Here is a 20,910-nt window from a genome sequence, read left to right as displayed (position 1 = left end):
GATAAGACCGAAAACTTGTTAACAGGCATCCATCCAGATTTGAAAAAAAAAGAAAAAACTAAGATATGTTACAGAATAAATTTAATAGATCCATATGTTTCGAGTCCTAATTTGACTCTTTCTCAGTGGAAACATAACACACAAACAGTTAATACATAACACAAAACAGAAAGAAAAAATATGGTAAAGAAATTATTATTTTACAAAAAAAACAAGTATGTTCCAAAAAGAAATAAAATGAACATAATAAATTCAACCATAACATCTCGAAGGTTGGAATATGAATTCAATTTTATTATCCATATTCCATATGTTTTGTTTTCACTGAGGAAGAGTCAAATTGAGACTCGAAACATATAAATCTATTAAATTTATTTTGAAACATATCTTAGTTTCCTTTCTATTTTATATCTGGATGGATGTCTGTTAACAAGTTTTTTTTGTTTTATCATATATATATATATATATATATATATATATATATAAAACAAAAAAAAATTGTTAACAGATATATACATATATATATATATATATATATATATATATATATATATATATATATATATATATAATATATAATTAGAGCTGGTTGATTTATATGGGTAAAAAAAAGTCGCATAGGCGCACCGACCCCCACTAACTTTGGAAGGCCGATCTACCCATGCCCATGGTTTGTCATATTGTGTCTTTAGGAAAGTATCTTATTTTGATCCCTAGTACCCGAAAATCATATGTGCCTAAGCGAATTTTAAATCGACCCGCCCTAATATGTATATCTGTCTCACCGTCGATCAAAAAATCTAAATCTATATATATATATATATATATATATATATATATATATATATATTAATTTGTGGGTGGTGTGAAGTTTCCTACCTCAGTTGTATCAAATCGATAGGTTTTCAGGCTGCCTACATATACATGTAATATATATATATATATATATATATATATATATATATATATAATTATGTTAGCTTCAATTATATTCAGTAAATTGATGCTATCTAAAATTAACTAATTATCACTATTGAAGTAACAATATTTTATGCACATTTTTTGTTTAACATTATTGAGCATACAAGTTACAGTACTCTAACATTATTCATATTTAATGTTTTTATATAGTTTTTTTAGGGTGACTATACGGCCCGGTTTGGCCTGGACAGTCCCGGGTTTCTCTAAAAGCAATATTTGTCCTAGATTCAGATCTTTTGACCCAGATTGTCCCGAGTTTTCAAAAAGTATAGGTTTTGCAATTTTTTACGAAATTACAACTGCCCATCAAATATCTGAAGATAATATATACAACATACGTTCTGAATGAGAATATTGCCGGGTGCGGATGCAATATTCCAAAAGCGGCTTAAAATCTCAATATTAATAATTTTGAAGTTTGATTTTATGAATGTTAGCAAAAATGATTGATAATTTTTGTACTAATTTCAAGTTAATCATGAAGAAAATTACACAGAATTTTATAGAAGACTTGAAAGCAAAGAAAAGTTATAGATAAAAAAAATAGATAAAACATAGCATATAAGAATAATGAAGTCCTCTAAAAAGTAAGTAATTCTGATAAAAAAAAATATTTAGTTAATAAAAAAAATGATTTTCATTATATCCTCATAGTATTTATGTTAAATCATATTTAAGTCATTTAGCATTGGGGAGGGGGTCTTCCGTTCCGGATTAGTACAACTAAAAATTGTTGTCCCAGTTTTGACTTAAAAAAAAATATGGTCACCTTAATACTATATGCTTATATGTACTTGTATAATTCAAGTACTTAAGTGTGTCATTTATTCTAAATTAAATCAAGTTATAAATATGTAATTGTTTTTAAATAGCATCATAATGTATATAATCAATGCTGACATGTGGAAATTAAAAAAATATGAGATCTATATCTTACATAAAAGTAACTTTTAGCTCAAAGAATATTTCAAAATAACGTTTTTAATTAATAGCATTAAAAAATATATTTTACTCTTAACAAAAATGATTTATTTAAATATTATACATAATTAAATTTATTTATTTTGGCAGTGTGCTGTTTTTAATGTAGAAGAAAGCTCACCTTAGTTTTGTGTGTATAGTATTTGTGTTAAATGTTTTTTGGTCAATGTTTTTTTTTAATTATATGGCTGTGATTATTTCAAGATAGGAAATGTAATATCATACTGAAAAAAAGTTATTTCTCAGATCTATTTTATTGTAAATTTATATATAATTCGAAATTGTTTTAATTTAAAATTACTCTTTGTAACAAATCAATTTATATTATTTAGAAAATAAATTTAAGTAAGTCAAAAGACATATATTCATGTTCTATATGACCTTACTCTATTTTATTGCAGTGCTTTTGGGGCAATTCTGCCATAACAGAACTCATAAAATAGAGTTGTCATGGCAACACTCTCTTATGCTTGTTTTAGTAGTAAAAATTATGAAAATGTCTATTTGCTGTGCGATTTGGCGTATTTTAAGTATAAACAAACAAGGATAAATGTTATGATAACAGAATCTTCGATGATGCAGTTATTATAACTTTCTCCCTTGTGGACATTTTGATAGTTTCACAACAACGGAACAAGAATAAAATGGCTTTGCCATGACAACGCTATTTGTGAGCTCTGTAACGGCAGAATTGCCTCATTATTTACATTTTAGAAAAGTTAGTGGTTCTTTCAAGCATCGGAGGAGAGGTCAATTATTGCTCTTTGCTTATCTGTAACTTTGAATTTTGGACCATGTCCAGGAATTATGTAGGTACTCATATCAATAATTTGTCTTCTATGATATTTTTGTAGTTTTGGGTCATCACTGCCAGATGATAACCATAAACTTGGATTTTCTATATCTTCCTCTTTTTCAAATAAATCTCCTAATATATATGAAACTAATTATATATTGTGTTTTATTTTGTTTTAGTTTTCTTGTTAAATTTTATACCTGTTATTGCTATCACATCATCATCTGTAGTGACTATTACTGTTACATCTTGGAGAGTATGACCAGGAGTGGGTATAACTTTTATGTTATCGTTGATTATGAATTCTTTTCCTAATTTTAAATAAATTAACAAATACTAAATATTTTGTTCTCACAATTACTACTCGTAATGTATGCTAACTATTCGTTGGTAATTTATTAATTAATAATGCAGTGATAGTATAGAGTAATTAATGTAAACAATGCATTTGAATTTTATAATTAGAACGGCTTATGTATTTTATTTCAATTGCTTTTATATGTTTATAAATAGTCAATTTGTATGAGCTTCTTGAGGTATAAACAAGTTAATAATTACAATTGTCTCACCTTCTTTAAATGGAAAATATTCATATTTGTTCTTAAATGATACACAAAAACCAACTATCAATTTCGATTCTAAAAACAGATTATTATTTCCTATATGATCTGAATGGCCGTGTGTGCAAATAACATAATTGATATCACTTGGCGTAAGTTTGTGTTTAGCCAATCCTGAAATTAATGGTTAATAATTTCTAGTTCTATGAATTTCAATCGTCTCAGCAATTCACCGTTTAAAATCACCTCCTTATCCCAAGATGTCATCGTATCGACGATTATATTTATGGGTCCCAAAATTAACGTGCAAGTACAATTTGCTAGCATATGATTTTGTTCATCGACGGAATATCCATTCGAGAGCACATGCACTTCGTAAGACATGGTCAAAAGCAAAAATTTGATAACGATAATAATAATTTGACATTTGACTATAACCGATGAAAATAAATACAAACGATCCAAACGATGTTAGTCTAGTTCCATTTTCACTCACGTCGTTCTTCATACGTACACAACATTTTTGATGGTAACATTATATATGGAACTATTATCATTCAGTTATTTTATCAACAATTGTTATATGCATTTATGATTTTAAATTGGTAATTTTTTTTAATATTCCCATATCACTTTTGATTTTTTTAGTTTTCAGTTCATTTGTGCTATTTTTCTTATACCAGGAAGGCCAGCCGACCAGGCTCAAAAGGAAAATACCTCGAGATTTATTATAGTTCATTTTATATATATATATATATATATATATATATATTTTCTCTCTATATTTGTCTTTAGTTTTTTCTTTTTATATATTAACTATAGTATACTATAGTTAATCTATACATAATCTATAGATATACCACTGGGCGTATGTACTAATTTGTAAACAACCAATTGTAAACACTTGTCAGCATTCTCTGCTAAATATAATTATTTTTATAGATTGCAGAATGAAAATAAAATAAAAAAAAAAAATAATAAAAAAATTGTGCTATTTTTCAATTTTTGTCATGTTTACAAAAAGTTCATATGTTTAATGCAAGTTTTTTTTTTCAATGTATGCATTAATTATACATTTAGTTATACAATGTAAAAATACATTTTTAGAGAGAATTGAATATTTATCAAACAAAAGTAATGATTTTTGTAAGAAAATGAAAAATATGTTACATTTATAAATTTTAGTTTTAAAAATTAACCGCAACACATTTCTACACAAAATAAAAATGCTTATAATTACTCTAAGTAGACATGTTTAGTATAATATAACCAATTTTTATAGAACTAGAATATTCATGTTTATGTGCATATACACCATGTCTAGGCATATACTCATAGATAAAAGAAGATAATGTGCATACACGTTTGTATACCCTGCTTTCTCTGAGGTTACTCTTACAACATTTTAAGTCACAGGTGCCCATTTTGAAACCTTTCTAGAGCCAAATAACTTTCAAATCAAATACTGTGCGCAACTACTTTTTTTTTCAATTATTAATTTCCCGTAGGACAAGTTTTATAGTAATCGCAAAAAAATCGAAAATGATTTTTTTTATTTTGGCATATCTTAAAAAAAAATGGATGTATGTGTATGTGTGTGTGTGTGCGGATACAAATTTTCGTCGACGATTTCGACGTTATTCAAGAAACATTCGATTCCTATTAATAAGAAGATGTGCTGATTAGTTTTTGGCACAGGCAGGTCTAGACGTTTCGAAGATACAGAGCAAAAAGTGCCAAAAACGGTAACTCAGTTTTTAAGAGAACAGAGCGTCTGATTTTAATAATTCAAAAAACATTTTACTTGTATTGACAAGACGAAGAACTGATTAACTTTTTTGGGAAGGTAGGTCTAGCGGTTTTGGAGATTTAGTAAAAAAAGTAAAAAAATGCCATTTTGAGGTCAAAAATGATCATTAGACATATGCACATTAAATTCTCAGATATTTTATGGAGATTTTAATAATATGTATCAATTTTGTTTACATTTCTATGGGTTTCTTAACATCGTTTGTCTATTAAGGTGCGTCCACACCTAACGAACGAACACGAACGAACATAAATGAACGTACCAGAACGAACGGCAACAGCATAGTGTGGACGCCACAACGATCACGAACGAACATAAACAAACATGACGAGCAATGTTCCGCAACTCGTCGGTACATCAAAGGGAATTGTTCGTTCATGTTTGAACTCGTATGTGTAGTGTGGACGCTACCACGAATGTAGACAAACATTTTTCTTTTTTGATGTTAAAATGTGCAGCTAGTTTATGTTGTGTTTATTATAAGATATTGCTGTTATTGACAAATTTTGTGAATTTGAGAACTTTAAATAATTTTACTCTTTCCCGCCACTTTAAATAATAAATCTGACGTTTCACGGTACATCCTCGAACAAAAAGATTCAAGCCCTCACTGCTTTGAGGCGTTTGTTTGGAATTATTCGCGTTTGTTCGTGTTCCTGTTCGTTTTTCTTTGTATTTTCTTGTTCGACATGTTTGTTCGCGTTCGTTCGTTAGGTGTGGACGCACCTTTAGACAGAGATGTGGCGTTTGCTCGCTTCGATATTGCGTCTCTATGCAGTTAAAGTAGTACGATTGCTTCAAAAAAGAGTTCAGAATTTCCAAAATATGTCAAAATAAAGAAAACATTTAAAAAAAAAAAAATTTTAAAGTAATTTTATATCAAATTTATTGTTTCTCAAAAATCTAATTTTTTCGAAGTATAATTTTTTCGAAGTAATTTTTTTTCAAAAATGTTAATCGTTTTTAACAAAATAATAATTTTTGGTACGGGAAGTTCCAGCAATTTTCCTCAAGGCACGATGCCATGCGCCCCACTAGTTTTTGAAATCATCGAAGCATATAACGTGTTGAAAAATGATAAAAATTTGTCCGTGGGCCTCATGTCTAGGACCACTGATAACCGCAGATGCAGTCTACAACGATACAATATTATCGTTTCATCGTTTCTGTGCTTCAGTGACGTTTGAAACTTTGAAATCTGGTACAAAGTCCACCTAAATATTTGTTTGCGTCTAGACGGTCTAGTCCCACGTTGGGAGTGAAACCAATCAAAGTGCAACATTCAACGATTCGATTTAGTCGTAATATAATTGTTCTAAATTTTATTTCTGTTGTGTGTTGGATTTGTTATTGAGGAACAAATATTAAAAAAATGCTGCGAATTGGACGATCTGTTGCCCTAATTAAAAAATCCGTATTAGATAGTTCTAGGTTAGTTTATATTATATTATAATTTATTTTAGATTATATTATATATATATATATATATATAGCATATAACGTTTATATATATATATATATATATATATATATATATATATATAAACAGAAAGTATCTTCTTGTTTATTTCAGCGTATTTACTCTACATCATATATTTTGTGTAATTTAGGTCACAACGCAAGACTTAGCATTTATAGTGTGTTAATAATTCTCAATCCTCATCTTTTAAATGTTTTTAAATTTTACGTAGTTCTTTCTTTATTTCTTATTTATTTTATAATGCACATAATGTACTGTATACTTGGCACTAAAAGTCTGAAGATGGCAATTACAGTAGTTCCGAAACGTCAAATTAAATACCGTTCAAATTATTTTTGTTTGGTGCAAACACAAAAATAAATTAATTCAAGACACACAAATATATTTTTTGAAAAATGTGATTGATGATAAAAAAAAATTAAGGCGGTAATTTATTTAAAATAATCATTAATAATAATTATTATTATAATCGTTAAGTAGTAGATTAGAATAACTGTATTACAATATTTACAGTTTTAATAAATGAATAATAATGAGGATCATTTTATTATTATCACCTATAAGTATAGCATTCTTTACAGAAGTTTTTTGTAGCAAGTTTTTAAAATAATAATAAAAATCATTTAGAAATCAAATTTCATATGAATATCTATATTATCTAATTAGCTTATTAATTTTAACTCAAAACTTCTACAGGTTTATTTCAACAACACATTGCCGGCTATCTGACAAAAATGAATCGAAAAAGGAAAACATGTCTTTTGTAATGAACACTTTCCGGGGACAGCTTCAACCTGCTCAAATGTTCCCGTATCCAGAAGTATTAGATGCTGAACAGCATGAAACGCTTTCTTCTTTGATAGACCCAACTTCAAAATTTTTTGAGGTAAATTAATTAAATCATCAATTGAAAACATAAAAATTAATTGAAACATAAAATTATGAATAAGTGGCTGAAGCAAATACTTACATAACAACAAAGGAAATAAACCGGAAATTACTATTTGTGTTCGGCAAGTTAAATACTATTACTATTATTTACAAGTTAGCAAGTTTACGTGTATTTCATTATCTGCTCTTTCACTGACAATGAGTCACTATATTAAAAGAATATATAAATATTTATAATGTGTGTTTTAATTCAGCTCATTATAAACTTTCACACTATATATTTCTGTTATTTTAATTAAATCATATCAATTTTAAAAAGTTTGTGTACTTTAGGAGGTCAATAATCCAGCTAAAAATGATGAAACTTCAAGTATTGATGAAGAGACAATGAATGGCTTGTGGGAATTGGGCGCTTTTGGTCTCCAAGTACCAACTGAATATGGTGGTCTTGGGCTTAGCAACACACAATATGCTAGAATGACTGAAATTATAGGTTCAAATGACTTGGGTTTGGGAATCACCTTAGGTGCACATCAAAGTATAGGTTTTAAGGTAAAATGTGGTTAACTATACCGTATTGAGTTTCAATATGCTTTTTTATATTCATTTCATTTTTAAAGGGCATTTTGCTGTATGGAACACCTGAACAAAAGAAAAAGTACTTGCCCTTGGTTTCAACTGGCCATAATGTGGCTGCATTTTGTTTAACTGAACCTTCATCAGGATCTGATGCTAATTCTATTAGGTAAATAATATTTGCTTTTAGTTTAATATTTGTATTGCGTTTCTTATTTTAATACAAGTTTAATGAAGAATTTTTTCATTGGAAACTATATTGCATCATTAATTTTCAAGACTTTTTTGTACAAATAGATATTAACAACAATAAGTGAAACTAATATATGATATTGAAACATATGTATTGATGTCTTCTATAGATCTAGAGCTGTTAAATCTGAAGATGGCAAACATTATATTTTAAATGGCTCTAAAATTTGGATCAGTAATGGAGGAATTGCAGAAATTATGACAGTGTTTGCTCAGACTCCTCAACCAGATCCGAAAACTGGTGGAATGAAGGATAAGGTATGAGTGAAAATTTTTTTATTTATGATGAGGTTATTTTACTAATATTTAAAGATAGAAAATAGTATTTTTGTTATAAGTGAAAGAATACATCAATTACCAAACATTGAAACATTGATCACAAATTTATTAAGAAACAATCGTCATATTCCATTTTAACTGTTCATGAATTATTCTACTAAAGTCACATTATTATGGTAAGAATGCTAATAAGGTTATATATATATATATATATATATATATATATACACACAGTAGAACCTCGATTAACCAGAGTAATTGTTGGCGATAGGCATCTGGATAATAAAAAATCCAGATAATCCAATGTATGAAGAATAATGATGTGTATTTATCAAAAATAACAAATACATACATAGATATCAACGAAAATCAATGTTTAATAAGAAATTTACATTTGATAGTCCGGATAATCGCGAATCCGTATAACTGAGGTCCGGATAATAATCGAGGTTCTACTGTATATATATATATATATATATACATTTCATTATAATGGGAGGCATGGCTATGATTCTTGAGTTCATTTTTTTTTTTAAATATAATAATTCAAATTGGATTTTTGATTCGGCAGGTTACTGCATTCATTGTGGAACGCAAATTCGGCGGCGTAACCTCCGGTCCTCCAGAGAAAAAAATGGGCATTAAGTGTTCTAACACAACTGAAGTATACTATGAAGATGTTAAGATACCAATTGAGAATATCTTAGGTGTTGAAGGCGAGGGCTTCAAAGTGGCCATGAATATTTTGAATAATGGAAGGTTTGGAATGGCAGCTGCACTCAGTGGAACCATGAGGTCCTGTATTAAAAAAGCAACAGATCATGCTACAACTAGAACACAGTTTGGTAATTTGATTGAAACATATGGTACTATACAAGAAAATTGGCTAGAATGTGCATGGTTCATTATGTGACTGAATCAATGGCTTATATGATTTCGGGATTGATGGACAAAAAAAGTGAAGATTATCATTTAGAAGCTGCTATTTCTAAGGTAACATTTAGTCTATATGTAAATTAAGACATTTTTTGAACATATTGGAGCTAAACTTTTTAGCATCTTTCATTAGTGTTTTGCATCAGAAGCAGCTTGGTATGTGTGTGATGAAGCCATACAGATTCTTGGCGGTATGGGATTCATGAAAGACGCTGGATTAGAACGCGTACTGCGAGATTTGAGGATTTTTAGAATCTTTGAAGGAACGAACGATATTCTTCGGTTATTTGTTGCTTTAACAGGTAAGTCTGAAATGATTGTTTGGTTATAACAAATTATAAGAAATTTTATAAGCTTTTTGAAAGTTAGTCTTTAAGTGAAATAAAGATTGAAAAGGTGTTTGGTTTTTTACTATTTCTATATAAGAAAACTAAATGCAAAGTTTATAAAAATTGTAAAAAGAGCATACTCATTTATCTAAATGAAAAATTTCTGAAAATTAGTGATATCTAATAAATGAATTTGTGTGCCATACTTACTTAAATCATTTTTACAGGAATTCAGTATGCTGGTGCACATTTGAAAGAATTACAAAAAGCATTTAAAAACCCTGCAGCAAATTTGGGTATGATTTTCGATGAAGTTTCAAAACGTGCATTCCGTAGCATAGGCATTGGTGGAGCACCGAACATGGCTCATTTAGTCCATCCTAATTTAGGAGAATCGTCACAACTAGCTGCCAAGGTAAGAGTAGTAATCAAAATTGGAAGCACATGTTGCTAAATTAGTAAAGTTAAGATTATCTATTTAATTCCATATTACCAAATTATAAAATTCATTAATGTTGTTTAACCCTTTGGGGACGAAACAGTTTGAAGATTGCCGAAAATTGCCAACGCATATTTCTGGCAATATAACTCAAATTCTGTCATTCCAAATCAATTTCTGGACATATATATTATAATTATATACACAAATTTTCCACATGATGAGTAAAATGTTGATTTATTCCTTAACTATTCAATTTGGTTTATTAAAATTGAGTTTCTCGGCGAACTGTCTTCGCCAAACGCATATATGAGTTACTTGGCCAATTTGATGATTTGCGCAAAACGCACGCATATATGTGGCTTAAGTTTTTTTATGCAATTTATACTATATTAAAATGGTATCCAATTGACCTTCTCAAATAGACTTTTTTTGAAAAATTGATATTAATCATTTTTTGAGCAAATGTAAAATCAGGTAAAACTATAAAGTAACTAAAAACAGCTTATGGGAAGTAAATAACGGTTATGTATGTATATGCATATGAAAATATCTAATGCTTCCTCATTAATAAATATCAAATTATTTTTATTCTTTATCAGGGTATAGCTTTATTTGGCCAGACTGTGGAAACACTTCTGATGAAGTACGGAAAGGACATCGTACATGAACAATTTATACTTAATAGAATAGCACAAGCAACATTCGACAACTTTTCAATGGCTGTGGTACTATCTCGTGCATCGAAGTCGTTAAAGGAAAATTCGCCTACTGCCAAACATGAAGAACTCATGGCAAAAGCATGGTGTTTTGAGGTAATCACTGACTATTGAAAGTTATGAGATAATATTTTTAATTATTTTAGCTAATATGTTTTTCAATTGTTTATTCCATTTTACAGGCTTCAGAACGCCTAGAGGCAAATTTAAAACATGTAGTAAGCGGTAAGCATTTAGATTTATATACCAAATTAGCTACAATAGGCAAAAATTCATGCGCTGCCAATGGAGTTCCGCAAAATAATCCATTAAATTTGTAATAAATATTAAGTATGTGTAACTAAGCTTAAGTTCATTTAATTTATTTTATTGATAAATACTTTAATTTAACAGAATGTAAATATTTCATTTTATGTAAATAATTAGGGGGTATTTGTTATCAAGATACGTGCGCCAAATAAGCCTTGTACATACAGATTATTTTCAATTTTGATAATAAGTAATACAATGCGCATTGTTACATTTTGTAATCTGAAATATTGTCAATGGACCTGATATATTTAAATATAAAATGAAAAAAATTATATACTTTATTTTTATTGTTATAACAGGTTTTTGTTATTTTATTTAAAATTAAAAGTATTGAATGCAAATCATTTGTGAAATTTCTCGAATATGACAAGTCTTGTTGAAGGATAATTGGTACGAAATCATTTATTATAGCAGTGTTCCATTTTTTTTTAATTTGTTGATAACAATCTGTCACACTTAGGACATTCAGTAATGGTTTTGACTTTGTTATACGGATTTTTGAATCGATGGCAACCCTGTCGTTGTACAATCCAATTATGACTAATTAACTATACTCGTATTTACATTTTTATTATATATATATGCAACTATACCCACGAGAGGCGATTGTTACTCGAGGCTTTATTTGAGATCTATAACCTGAAGTGGAAATTTGACATCAAAGTTGCCTGATGTCGGGTCTTGGCGGTAGCGGGAATGGAACCAGCAAACCCGGGACTAGTTGGTGCTAGCCCACGTTCGATCGACATCGCCACCGCTGACCCGTTTCATTTTTAATAAAATTATTTTGATAAATATAAACCCTTAACGAACGCATGCCGCCATACTTATGCTTATTTATCTATGGGCATACTCGCGGCCCTAGACAATATTAGAATATGATATGCTCTAAAATAATCGAATATTAGATCACGCGGCATGACGTAATCAGTAAAAAAAATCGGGCTTTTCCTTCTGTAATTTTCAATATGGGCACCATGCAGTTAGAAAATAAATTTGAATATTGGTCAACAAGCAATATTAGCCCTTTCCACTCGCGAATTGCTAGAGTTATATGTATTTTGCCGTCGGAGCGGCGGCATCCGAGTCGAAAGGATTAGACATGGATTAGACGTGACGAATTCCATTGTAACCAAATTCAATAAAGCGATATTAATTATGCAAATACTCTCGCTTTGGAAATGAAGCACTTAATTTCTTAAAAAACCGTCGACCTACTGGACATAGTTTTATGTAATGCGCTCCTTCCTTAAAGGTTAAAAAATGACATTTACTTCAATGAAATGACACCATGTTTTTAATTGTAAAATTCATTTGTTTATTATGTTTTTGGGAAAAGACAAATTGGGTTTTATTATATTTTTTTTTTAAATTTCACTTGTTATATTCAAAATGTTTTTAAAAAATTGCCCGTTAAACCTGGACGGATCATGCTACGTGCATCCACCAATATTGCGCTTGTTTCAAGAAAAAGAATTTATTGAGTCGTCAGCCGACGTCATTAGTTTAGAACCGCAAGAAATAAAACTGGAATATGAGTTCAATAGCGCAGAACCTGCAATGACATATTTCATAATTCGAAATGTTCATACAATTCCTCTGAGGGTAAATGTTTTGGCGCCTGAAACAAAGTTTTTTCAGATTTCGTACAAAGAAACTTCTTGGCTATTTCCGGGTTTGACTATGAAAGTACAAGTAACTTTTTTCTCAAAAGAAGCAAGACACTACACAGACAGAATTCGGATAAATTGCTACGATCGTACCAGAGAGTACAACTTTGTTTTTCAGTTAAATGTTAGTCCCGCAAGTACGGCTATTTGCGAGTTTCCTAGTATTATAAATTGGGGTGTAATACCTATAAATAAATCAGTGAGTTACATCTTAACAATAAAAGCTTTAGAAGAATGCGACGTAATGTTTCTAATTTCAGTATTAAATTGCGATTCAGATTTTACAATTGCCCCTAAACAAGGAGTAGTTACCAAACACGATAAAAAGGTCCATGTCAGGGTAACGTATACACCTACGAGGTACGTGATATCAACGTTTCATGTTCATGTTCACATACCAATCATATCCGAAACACCTTTTCTTATTAAGTTCAAAGCGGAATGCAAGCCAGATTGTCCACAAATGCGACTAAATGAAAGATTAGAAAGAAAAAAAATAATTGCAGTATCAGATCCCGAGAAGGAAGTATTTTTTAACACCGACATATTTAGCAGCAATTTAGATTTGGTTCTTTACTACATGGATGGCGTTAACAAGTTACTTATAGAAAACACAACTAAAAACCCAGATTCAAACGATCTACGTGGTCCTTTGAACTTTTACCTGGACGAAGATTATGAAGCATTTAAGCAGCATTTACAATTTTGTTTTTGGAAAGCTATATGCGTGCGTAGATGCAATGATATACAAATAATACAACACAAAGCTGTTCATGGCCTATTTTCACATGAAATAAATAATCCACAAAAAAGAGAAGAAATTGATATTATTCGCAATATAATGAACAGTGTTTATGAATCTAGGTTGAAAGACAACGCGCCAGAATATATTAACAATAGCTCTGTGAATGGCGTTAATATTAGAAAAAGACTAACGCGAAATTTCAAGACAATGTATACTTTTGTTCCAACTAATAAAATTGAAGATTCTTGGTATTATAGAATGAAAGCTATTGACAGGTAAATTGATTTTTTTAGTGTCATGCTTAAAAATAAAAGAAAAAAGATTATGCGCCGACGTTTACGCAAAAAAATTATCCGGCAGTTTAATAGTTAAACAAAATAGACACATATATCTGTTTCAGGCAAGTCACAACAAAGATAAAATTTATCTAAAATATGTGATGAAACTTTATTATCTGTTTCTATTACTTCAACATGTTAAACTTGTATAATATATACTTACTGCCGCAATATTTTTTTTTAAATGAAAAAATCGCAATCAATACAAATAAGATTATAAGCTAGTACAACTTTAATTTTACATTATAATAAAATTAGAAGTTTATCGTAGATAAATGATATTTAAAATATGTAATGGCAATTTCGCAGATTTTTAAATATTTTACCTCCATTTGAAAAATTCCCGTCGAGTTAAGTTAAGGTTTTGATTCAGATCTTGTTTTTGAAAAATAATACCAGATTCTGTATAATCATTTGAGCATAATTTTATAAAAAAAAACATACTCAATTTCAGATTCATTCAAGCTGCACGGACCGTTATAGAAAATTATCGATTAATTAAAAATTTTGCAGTACTGGTAAAATTAACTCCCGAATTTATTGAAAAAATCGAAAAAGAACACACAATTTTGCAAGATGAAACCATAGAACTGAAGTGGAGAAATTCATACAAAGAAAAAAAATTAATCAGATTAACAAAATAAGATGGGGCTATATTAGGTGCAATTAGGTATATTTGTGCAAAGTTTCAAATCATACCGAGGGAGAGATAAACAATATTGAAACCGCAATTGTTTTTTATAGCAAATCCAAGATGAAAAAATTAAGCTGTTAATCAAATATTTAATACCATGTGTTTTAATTTGCATGTAAAATTTCAAATTTAAACGAGATGGATAATAAGTAAAAACAAGTGAAATTTATATTTTATATTCATATTTATATTTTATCTAAAAAGTATGATAAAACACTTATCTATGATTAAACATTATGAAGCGAAATGAATTTACATTTCACTATGTTAGAAGGTCTATTACTAGCAGGGCCGTGCCTGGGTATGTGGCCGCCTGCGTGCGAGCATTTTTTGGCCGCCCTTGAAAATAACATATGTAATAGGAAAATATCAAATATGTTCTCACAAAAAAATCGACTTGTAAGTTTTATGTTTTCTCTATGTTTCTAGTCATTGTGAATAGTTTGAGAACAAATTTGGAAAAAAAGTGTGTACATGAGCCGATTTTTGAAAAACGGTTAAATCGATTTCAAAAATTTAAAAGTCATTTGATGTAACTACTACCATCCGTCTTGAGATAACGACTACCATCTGTCAGTTTTGTACAATATTGCTCCAAGTCGTTTCTAATCAACAGAAAAGTGTACAAATTTTCGTACACATTTTAGCTAAAAATCCTGCATCGTTTTTAAACATTCAGAAACTGTTTGAAAGATATCATTTGGGAATCGTGCTGATTAGTTTTAAGAGATCGGTCGGATCGTTTTATCGTATTTAATTGTTAAATATTTTTTTACGATGATATTTATAAAACTTTTATGGCGATAGAGATCACGATCTCAAATATAATTAAATATTTCGACCCTACGACAAGTCGTTTTAATTTTCAAAATATTATCAAAGTTTGAAAAAATGAGCAGCACTTTTTTACGTGAGGCAAAATTTCATGGACGTTTCCTTAGAAATGCGCAATCCTTTTTGAAAACTCGATGAAATTCGATAAGCACTCATGCTGGTTAATTTTGCCTCACGAGCCGTTTTTTTTTAGAATTGTCAAAAGTGTCAAATTTTTCGTCCACGTTATAGCCTAAATTTGTGAATCGATTTTGAAAATTCAAAAACCATTACAAAATTACTATTTGAGAGTCGTGCTGATTAGTTTTTGTCAATGATCGATCGAGTCGTTTCTCAATTACGTTTATTTCTTATTCAATAATATTTAATTTTTAAACCATTCATAAAAGATAACTAACATATTTTAGTTATCAATTTTGCACAAATTTTCTAAACATATGTTTAGAAAATTTCTGCAAAATTGAATAATCTGCGATAGCTTTTCACATTGCAATGCACTCATGATATATATATATATATATATATATATAATAATTTTTTTATAGTTAAGTCGATTATTTACACATGTTGAAAAAATCATGCATCTTGCTTTAAGGCAAAGTTGCCACTTACATCAAGTTTATACACTTATTAATGATTTGGAAACGAAACTTTCATTAGCCGCTTTTTGATTCGATTTTACAACGGTTGTCTTTTAACTTTAGCGGATTTTCAATACGGCCCCGAATGAATTCAGCGGACTTTTAGTTTGGCCGCCTTTTAATTCAGTGGACTTTCAATGCGACCGCTTTTTATTACGGCCGCTTTTTGTGTGCACGCACTGCACGCTGGCCAGGCATGGCCCTGATTACTAGCAATAAATAGAATCTCAGCCAAAGGTTTCGGTTTTTCTGGTTTCTTTTCTTAGCCCTTGCGAGCTCTTGAACAATTTTTTTAGTGATGTTGAATTTTCATGTTGACTGTCGTGAGAGCTTACATCCAATCTATACCTTGAAGGCTTTTTGGCAATAGTTTTCCTCTTTTAGAAATCAAAATTAGTTTTCCTTCTTATGCTGCTCGATTTTATTTTCTAATCGCCTAGTAGATAGTTCGTATCATAATCTTTGCAGTATACAATCGACCGTATTCAGTGATACGGTCACTGCATTAATTCGTTTTGAAATTGTTTTGAAGAATGCTCATCGTCACATTCAAAATGTCTTTGGAAAGAGCTTCCCTTAAGTCGCAAAAGCGAAACACTTTCTTGTGCGTAGTCTTCTTTCGCCCTATTTATCTCAAGCCTTTTGCTGCGTTCTTGACATCGCTACTTACGATTCGTCGAATTTCTTTACATATTTCTCTCACAAACCAAGATTTTCCTTATGATTAGTCACGCTTTTTCCATTGTTATCTTCTTATTTTACAAGTTTCTTGTCTTTCTGTCCAATCAAATTAGCCCTTTGAAGACGGGACGGTTTGAAGTGAACCGTACCATAGTGCCGAGATCCTGCCGCCTTAGTCATTAAAAATTGCTAAAGCATGTTTCGTGCACTAACTCAAATTCTAGCACTTTAACACAATTTCTGGACATATATATTATAGTTATTTACACAGATTTCTCACAAGATAAATACAATATTTATTTGTTTATTAACTATTCAGTTTTGTTTATTAACATTGAGTTCCTCGACTATCGACATGTTTTTAGGTGTGAGCATATATGCGTTTCTCGGCTGTAACAACTGCTTTCGGAAAACGCATATATGAGTTCTTCGGCCAGTTTGATATAAACATGTTTTGAATTTAATAATTCAATATATTATCTCTAAACGCTTAAACAACTTAAGTTCTTAACACGACTCATCCAACGTCTTTTAAAAATTTAAAATCGGTGAATCCGTTTTCGGAAAAACGTCGAAGAAAAGTCTGATTTTGTTACAGTTTTCAATTCAAAATGACTTAAAACATAAAATTAGCAAATCGGACTAAAACAAAATTCTTAAGTATCTACTACTTGGACTTGTAATTGAAGCATTTATCTTTTAATACCCACAGCTTCTAAAATATATCATTACAGTTATAATTTTTTTTTTTTTGAAGTGCAGTTATATATAACTTAGGTTAACTTAGTTATAATATATATTATTATATTAAGTGACTCTTAATATGGATACTTTCAAATTTTTGCTTTCAGGGGTTCAAATGTCTCCAAAATGACTAAAAAAATTTCCGAAAGTTAGCTCTTAATAGTCTGCACTCCAAACATAGTTTCTTGTGGAAATAACATGGGTAAAATTCCATTTGTTTTTTAAAATAAAGTTTTGAGAATAACATTGTATTTGCTTGATTTGATCATAAATACAAATTTTACAACAAAAATTTGATATATTTGATGAAATAAGTATTTACTTAGGAACATGATCCAAGAAATTATAAGTAGTGTAAAACCATCTATGTAGATATTATGAAGTCATAGTGAGAAATGTTTAAATGAATTGTTATTAGACTTAAGCGTATTATAAATGGCTTATCTACTCGCATACAAAGTCAATAAAACAAAAAAAAGATCATTAAATTAATTTATTTAAATATCACTTACCGTTACTCCTAGGTGGTGGATCCAAGCTAAAAGCATGCTTTTAAACTGCAGTTTTCACTCTACCACTTTGATTTACGCGCAATTACAAGTAACTAGTTTTAATTTTAATTTTTAATTATTAAATACTTACGCGGAATTACAATTACTTTATTAAAACATTTGATTTTAACACTGCTGAAAGGAAGTACATGGGTATTAGTACATGTGATGGTATGAACACTATATTGTCTGTTCTCACTGAGCTACAATGGGACTTGGAAACACCTGACTGTCCCAAAAACGCAAATTGCCCTATTTCGATTGAGGCTTTGATCGAACGATGAAACAGGATAATTTACAGCCCAATCGATCTCGCAAAACCATGCCAATGATGGTTCATAATAATTAAGTGTATAAAATTTGAAATAGCTTTACTGTTATGAAATTATGTGAATAACGCTCTACTTGATGTGGTATTGTATGTATAAAATTGTTTACCGACCGTTTCCTTAATTTGTGAACGAAATGAAAATATCTCGGAACAATTTACAATACCGAAGAATTGCGTACGCTTACCTTACATTATATTTTATATAATACTGCCTATGCAAAGTAAACCGAACCGATCAAATGTTAGCGATACAATGAGCAATTTTATGAAATGTACGTCTGAGGTCTGTTCGTTTTTTTTTCATTTGTGCGAAAGGGACGGGAGGAAAGATTTGGAAGGGGGAATTGGATCGAGCACAAACATCCTTCAAAATTTTATTTTATTATTAAATTTTATTTAATTGCTCAGTTTTCGATATTTTTTGCAATTACTATAACTCACCCTACGGAAAGTTAAATTTTGAAATTTTAATTTAATTTTGATAATCATCCGACATCACCCTGATTCTTAATCCACTTAATAAGCAGTGCTGGATTTACAGTAGGGGCAATCGGGGCTACTGCCCAGGGCGGCAAATTTTGGGGGGCGGCAAAATTTGGATAGTGAGAAAAAAATTCTATACAATATAATCAGCTTTTTTAACAACATTTTTTATTTCATGAAATATAATTAACAAAACATAATACGATTGCAGTGCAAAATTTGGGTTGAAATAAACGATAACTAAAATTTATTGTTTTACCTTGCCTCCCTCTCCGAACGTAAATTATCAAATTGGTTAATAATTTGTCAAATTTGGCAATTTGGCTAATATAAAGATCCGTAAATAAGCTGAAAGTTTAAGAAAAATATGTTCGTCAGTTCTCGAGCCCTCTTAAAATAACGTATTTGTGCACTTCCAAGCTTAAGCGTCGAAAAAAAATTTAAACTAGTGACTTATGGCATTGTGCCTTAAGACAAATTACTGAAACATCCCGTACTAAAAATTACATTTTATGAAGAGCTTTAAATTTTATTGAAATATAAAAAAAAGACTTCTAAAACACATTTTTTGTATTTTGAAATTTTTCGAAAATTATGAACTTTTTGCAAAAAAGAGAAGAAATATCGAAACTCAATTACCATTTTTCGTAACTGCCTGAACCAAAAGCTAATCAGCGCGTCTCCCCATCAATACAAATCTAATATTTTTTGATTATTTAAGTCGATTTCAAGAACACGGATCAACCGATTTATGATTCAATTTCTATTGATAAGGAGACGTGTTGATTAGTTATTGGTCAAGGCAGGTCCAACTGTTTTGAAGATACGGGCCTAAATGCCAAAAATGATAATTCAGTTTTTGAGACAAACGCGTCCAATAATATTCAAAAAAATTTACAGAATAAATAACTGCTTAAATTTGTGGGGGGCAGGTTTAGCGGTTTCGATGATCCAATAAAAAAAATTGAAAAAGAAACATTTGGCGGGCAAAAGTGATCATAAGACATATGCACATTAAATTATCAGATATTTTAAAAATATTATAATAATAAGTATACATTTTGTTTACATTTATATAAGTTATGTAACATTGCTTATCCGTTAGATTGCGACTTGGCGCTTACGCGCGTCTATAATTTGACCCTAGCAGCTGAAGCAGCGCGATTGCTTTAAAAAAAAGTTCGAAAGTTCGTAAAATTTCAAGGATGGGGCGGCATTTTTGTCACTGCCCCGGGGCGCCAAATTTCTAAATCCGGCCCTGTTAATAAGTATCAATATTTCAGCATGTGCACTTTCGTACTAACGACTCATAATTACCAGCAGGAAGACGGATTATTGGATCGTTAATATATTTCATTTAAAAGACGCCTTATATTGACTAATTAAAGGTGAACCCTGAAAGTATTAATAATGGTCCATTAGGTGACCGGTATTTAGTTCATCAGCTTCTTTCTTGATTATGATCTTGGTAATAAAATCAGGGAGGATGGGATGTTCGAAATAGTCAGAAAAAACTTTGATACTGGAAAGTACGAAATTAATCCATATGATGTTTATTTTGTTTCCACTTTTAAAAGAAGCAACTATACTGCAAGGACCTCTTAATGTAGGCGATGTAAACTTTAATTAAGTTAACAAGGTAAAGTATCTAGGTATTACACTAGATAAAAAACTAAAATTCAATGAACACATAAAAACAAGAGCAAACTTATCTATAGCTATTATGAATAAGCTACATCCAATAATTGGTCCTCACTCCAAACTTAACATACACAATAAACGACTACTATATTTATCATTAGTAAGACCAATTTTAACATATGGATCTCCGGTATGTAGAAACACAACAAAAACTAA

The 20,910-nt window shown here is 30.0% G+C and overlaps 1 protein-coding gene and 1 pseudogene across 1 annotated transcript; one reads left to right on the top strand and one right to left on the bottom strand.

The window, feature by feature from the left end:
* Positions 1–2,050: 2,050 nt before the first annotated feature.
* LOC113377933 (metallo-beta-lactamase domain-containing protein 1) lies at positions 2,051–3,752 on the bottom strand. Its single transcript, XM_026618394.1, has 4 exons — positions 3,552–3,752; positions 3,328–3,492; positions 2,959–3,069; positions 2,051–2,890 (listed from the first exon to the last, which is right to left on the bottom strand). The coding sequence occupies exons 1-4, from the start codon at positions 3,700–3,702 to the stop codon at positions 2,694–2,696; spliced, it is 624 nt and encodes a 207-aa protein (XP_026474179.1). The 5' UTR covers positions 3,703–3,752; the 3' UTR covers positions 2,051–2,693.
* A 2,560-nt stretch (positions 3,753–6,312) lies between these two features.
* LOC113376672 lies at positions 6,313–11,611 on the top strand (annotated as a pseudogene).
* The last annotated feature ends 9,299 nt before the right edge of the window (positions 11,612–20,910 follow it).

The sequence above is a fragment of the Ctenocephalides felis genome, unplaced genomic scaffold (assembly GCF_003426905.1).
Source record: "Ctenocephalides felis isolate EL2017-DRISC unplaced genomic scaffold, ASM342690v1 CF-g0.4_SCAFFOLD_01886, whole genome shotgun sequence".
In the NCBI taxonomy this organism is placed as follows: domain Eukaryota; kingdom Metazoa; phylum Arthropoda; class Insecta; order Siphonaptera; family Pulicidae; genus Ctenocephalides; species Ctenocephalides felis.
The sequence above is the reverse complement of the archived record's forward strand: the minus strand, read 5'-3'. Positions and strand labels throughout refer to the sequence as shown.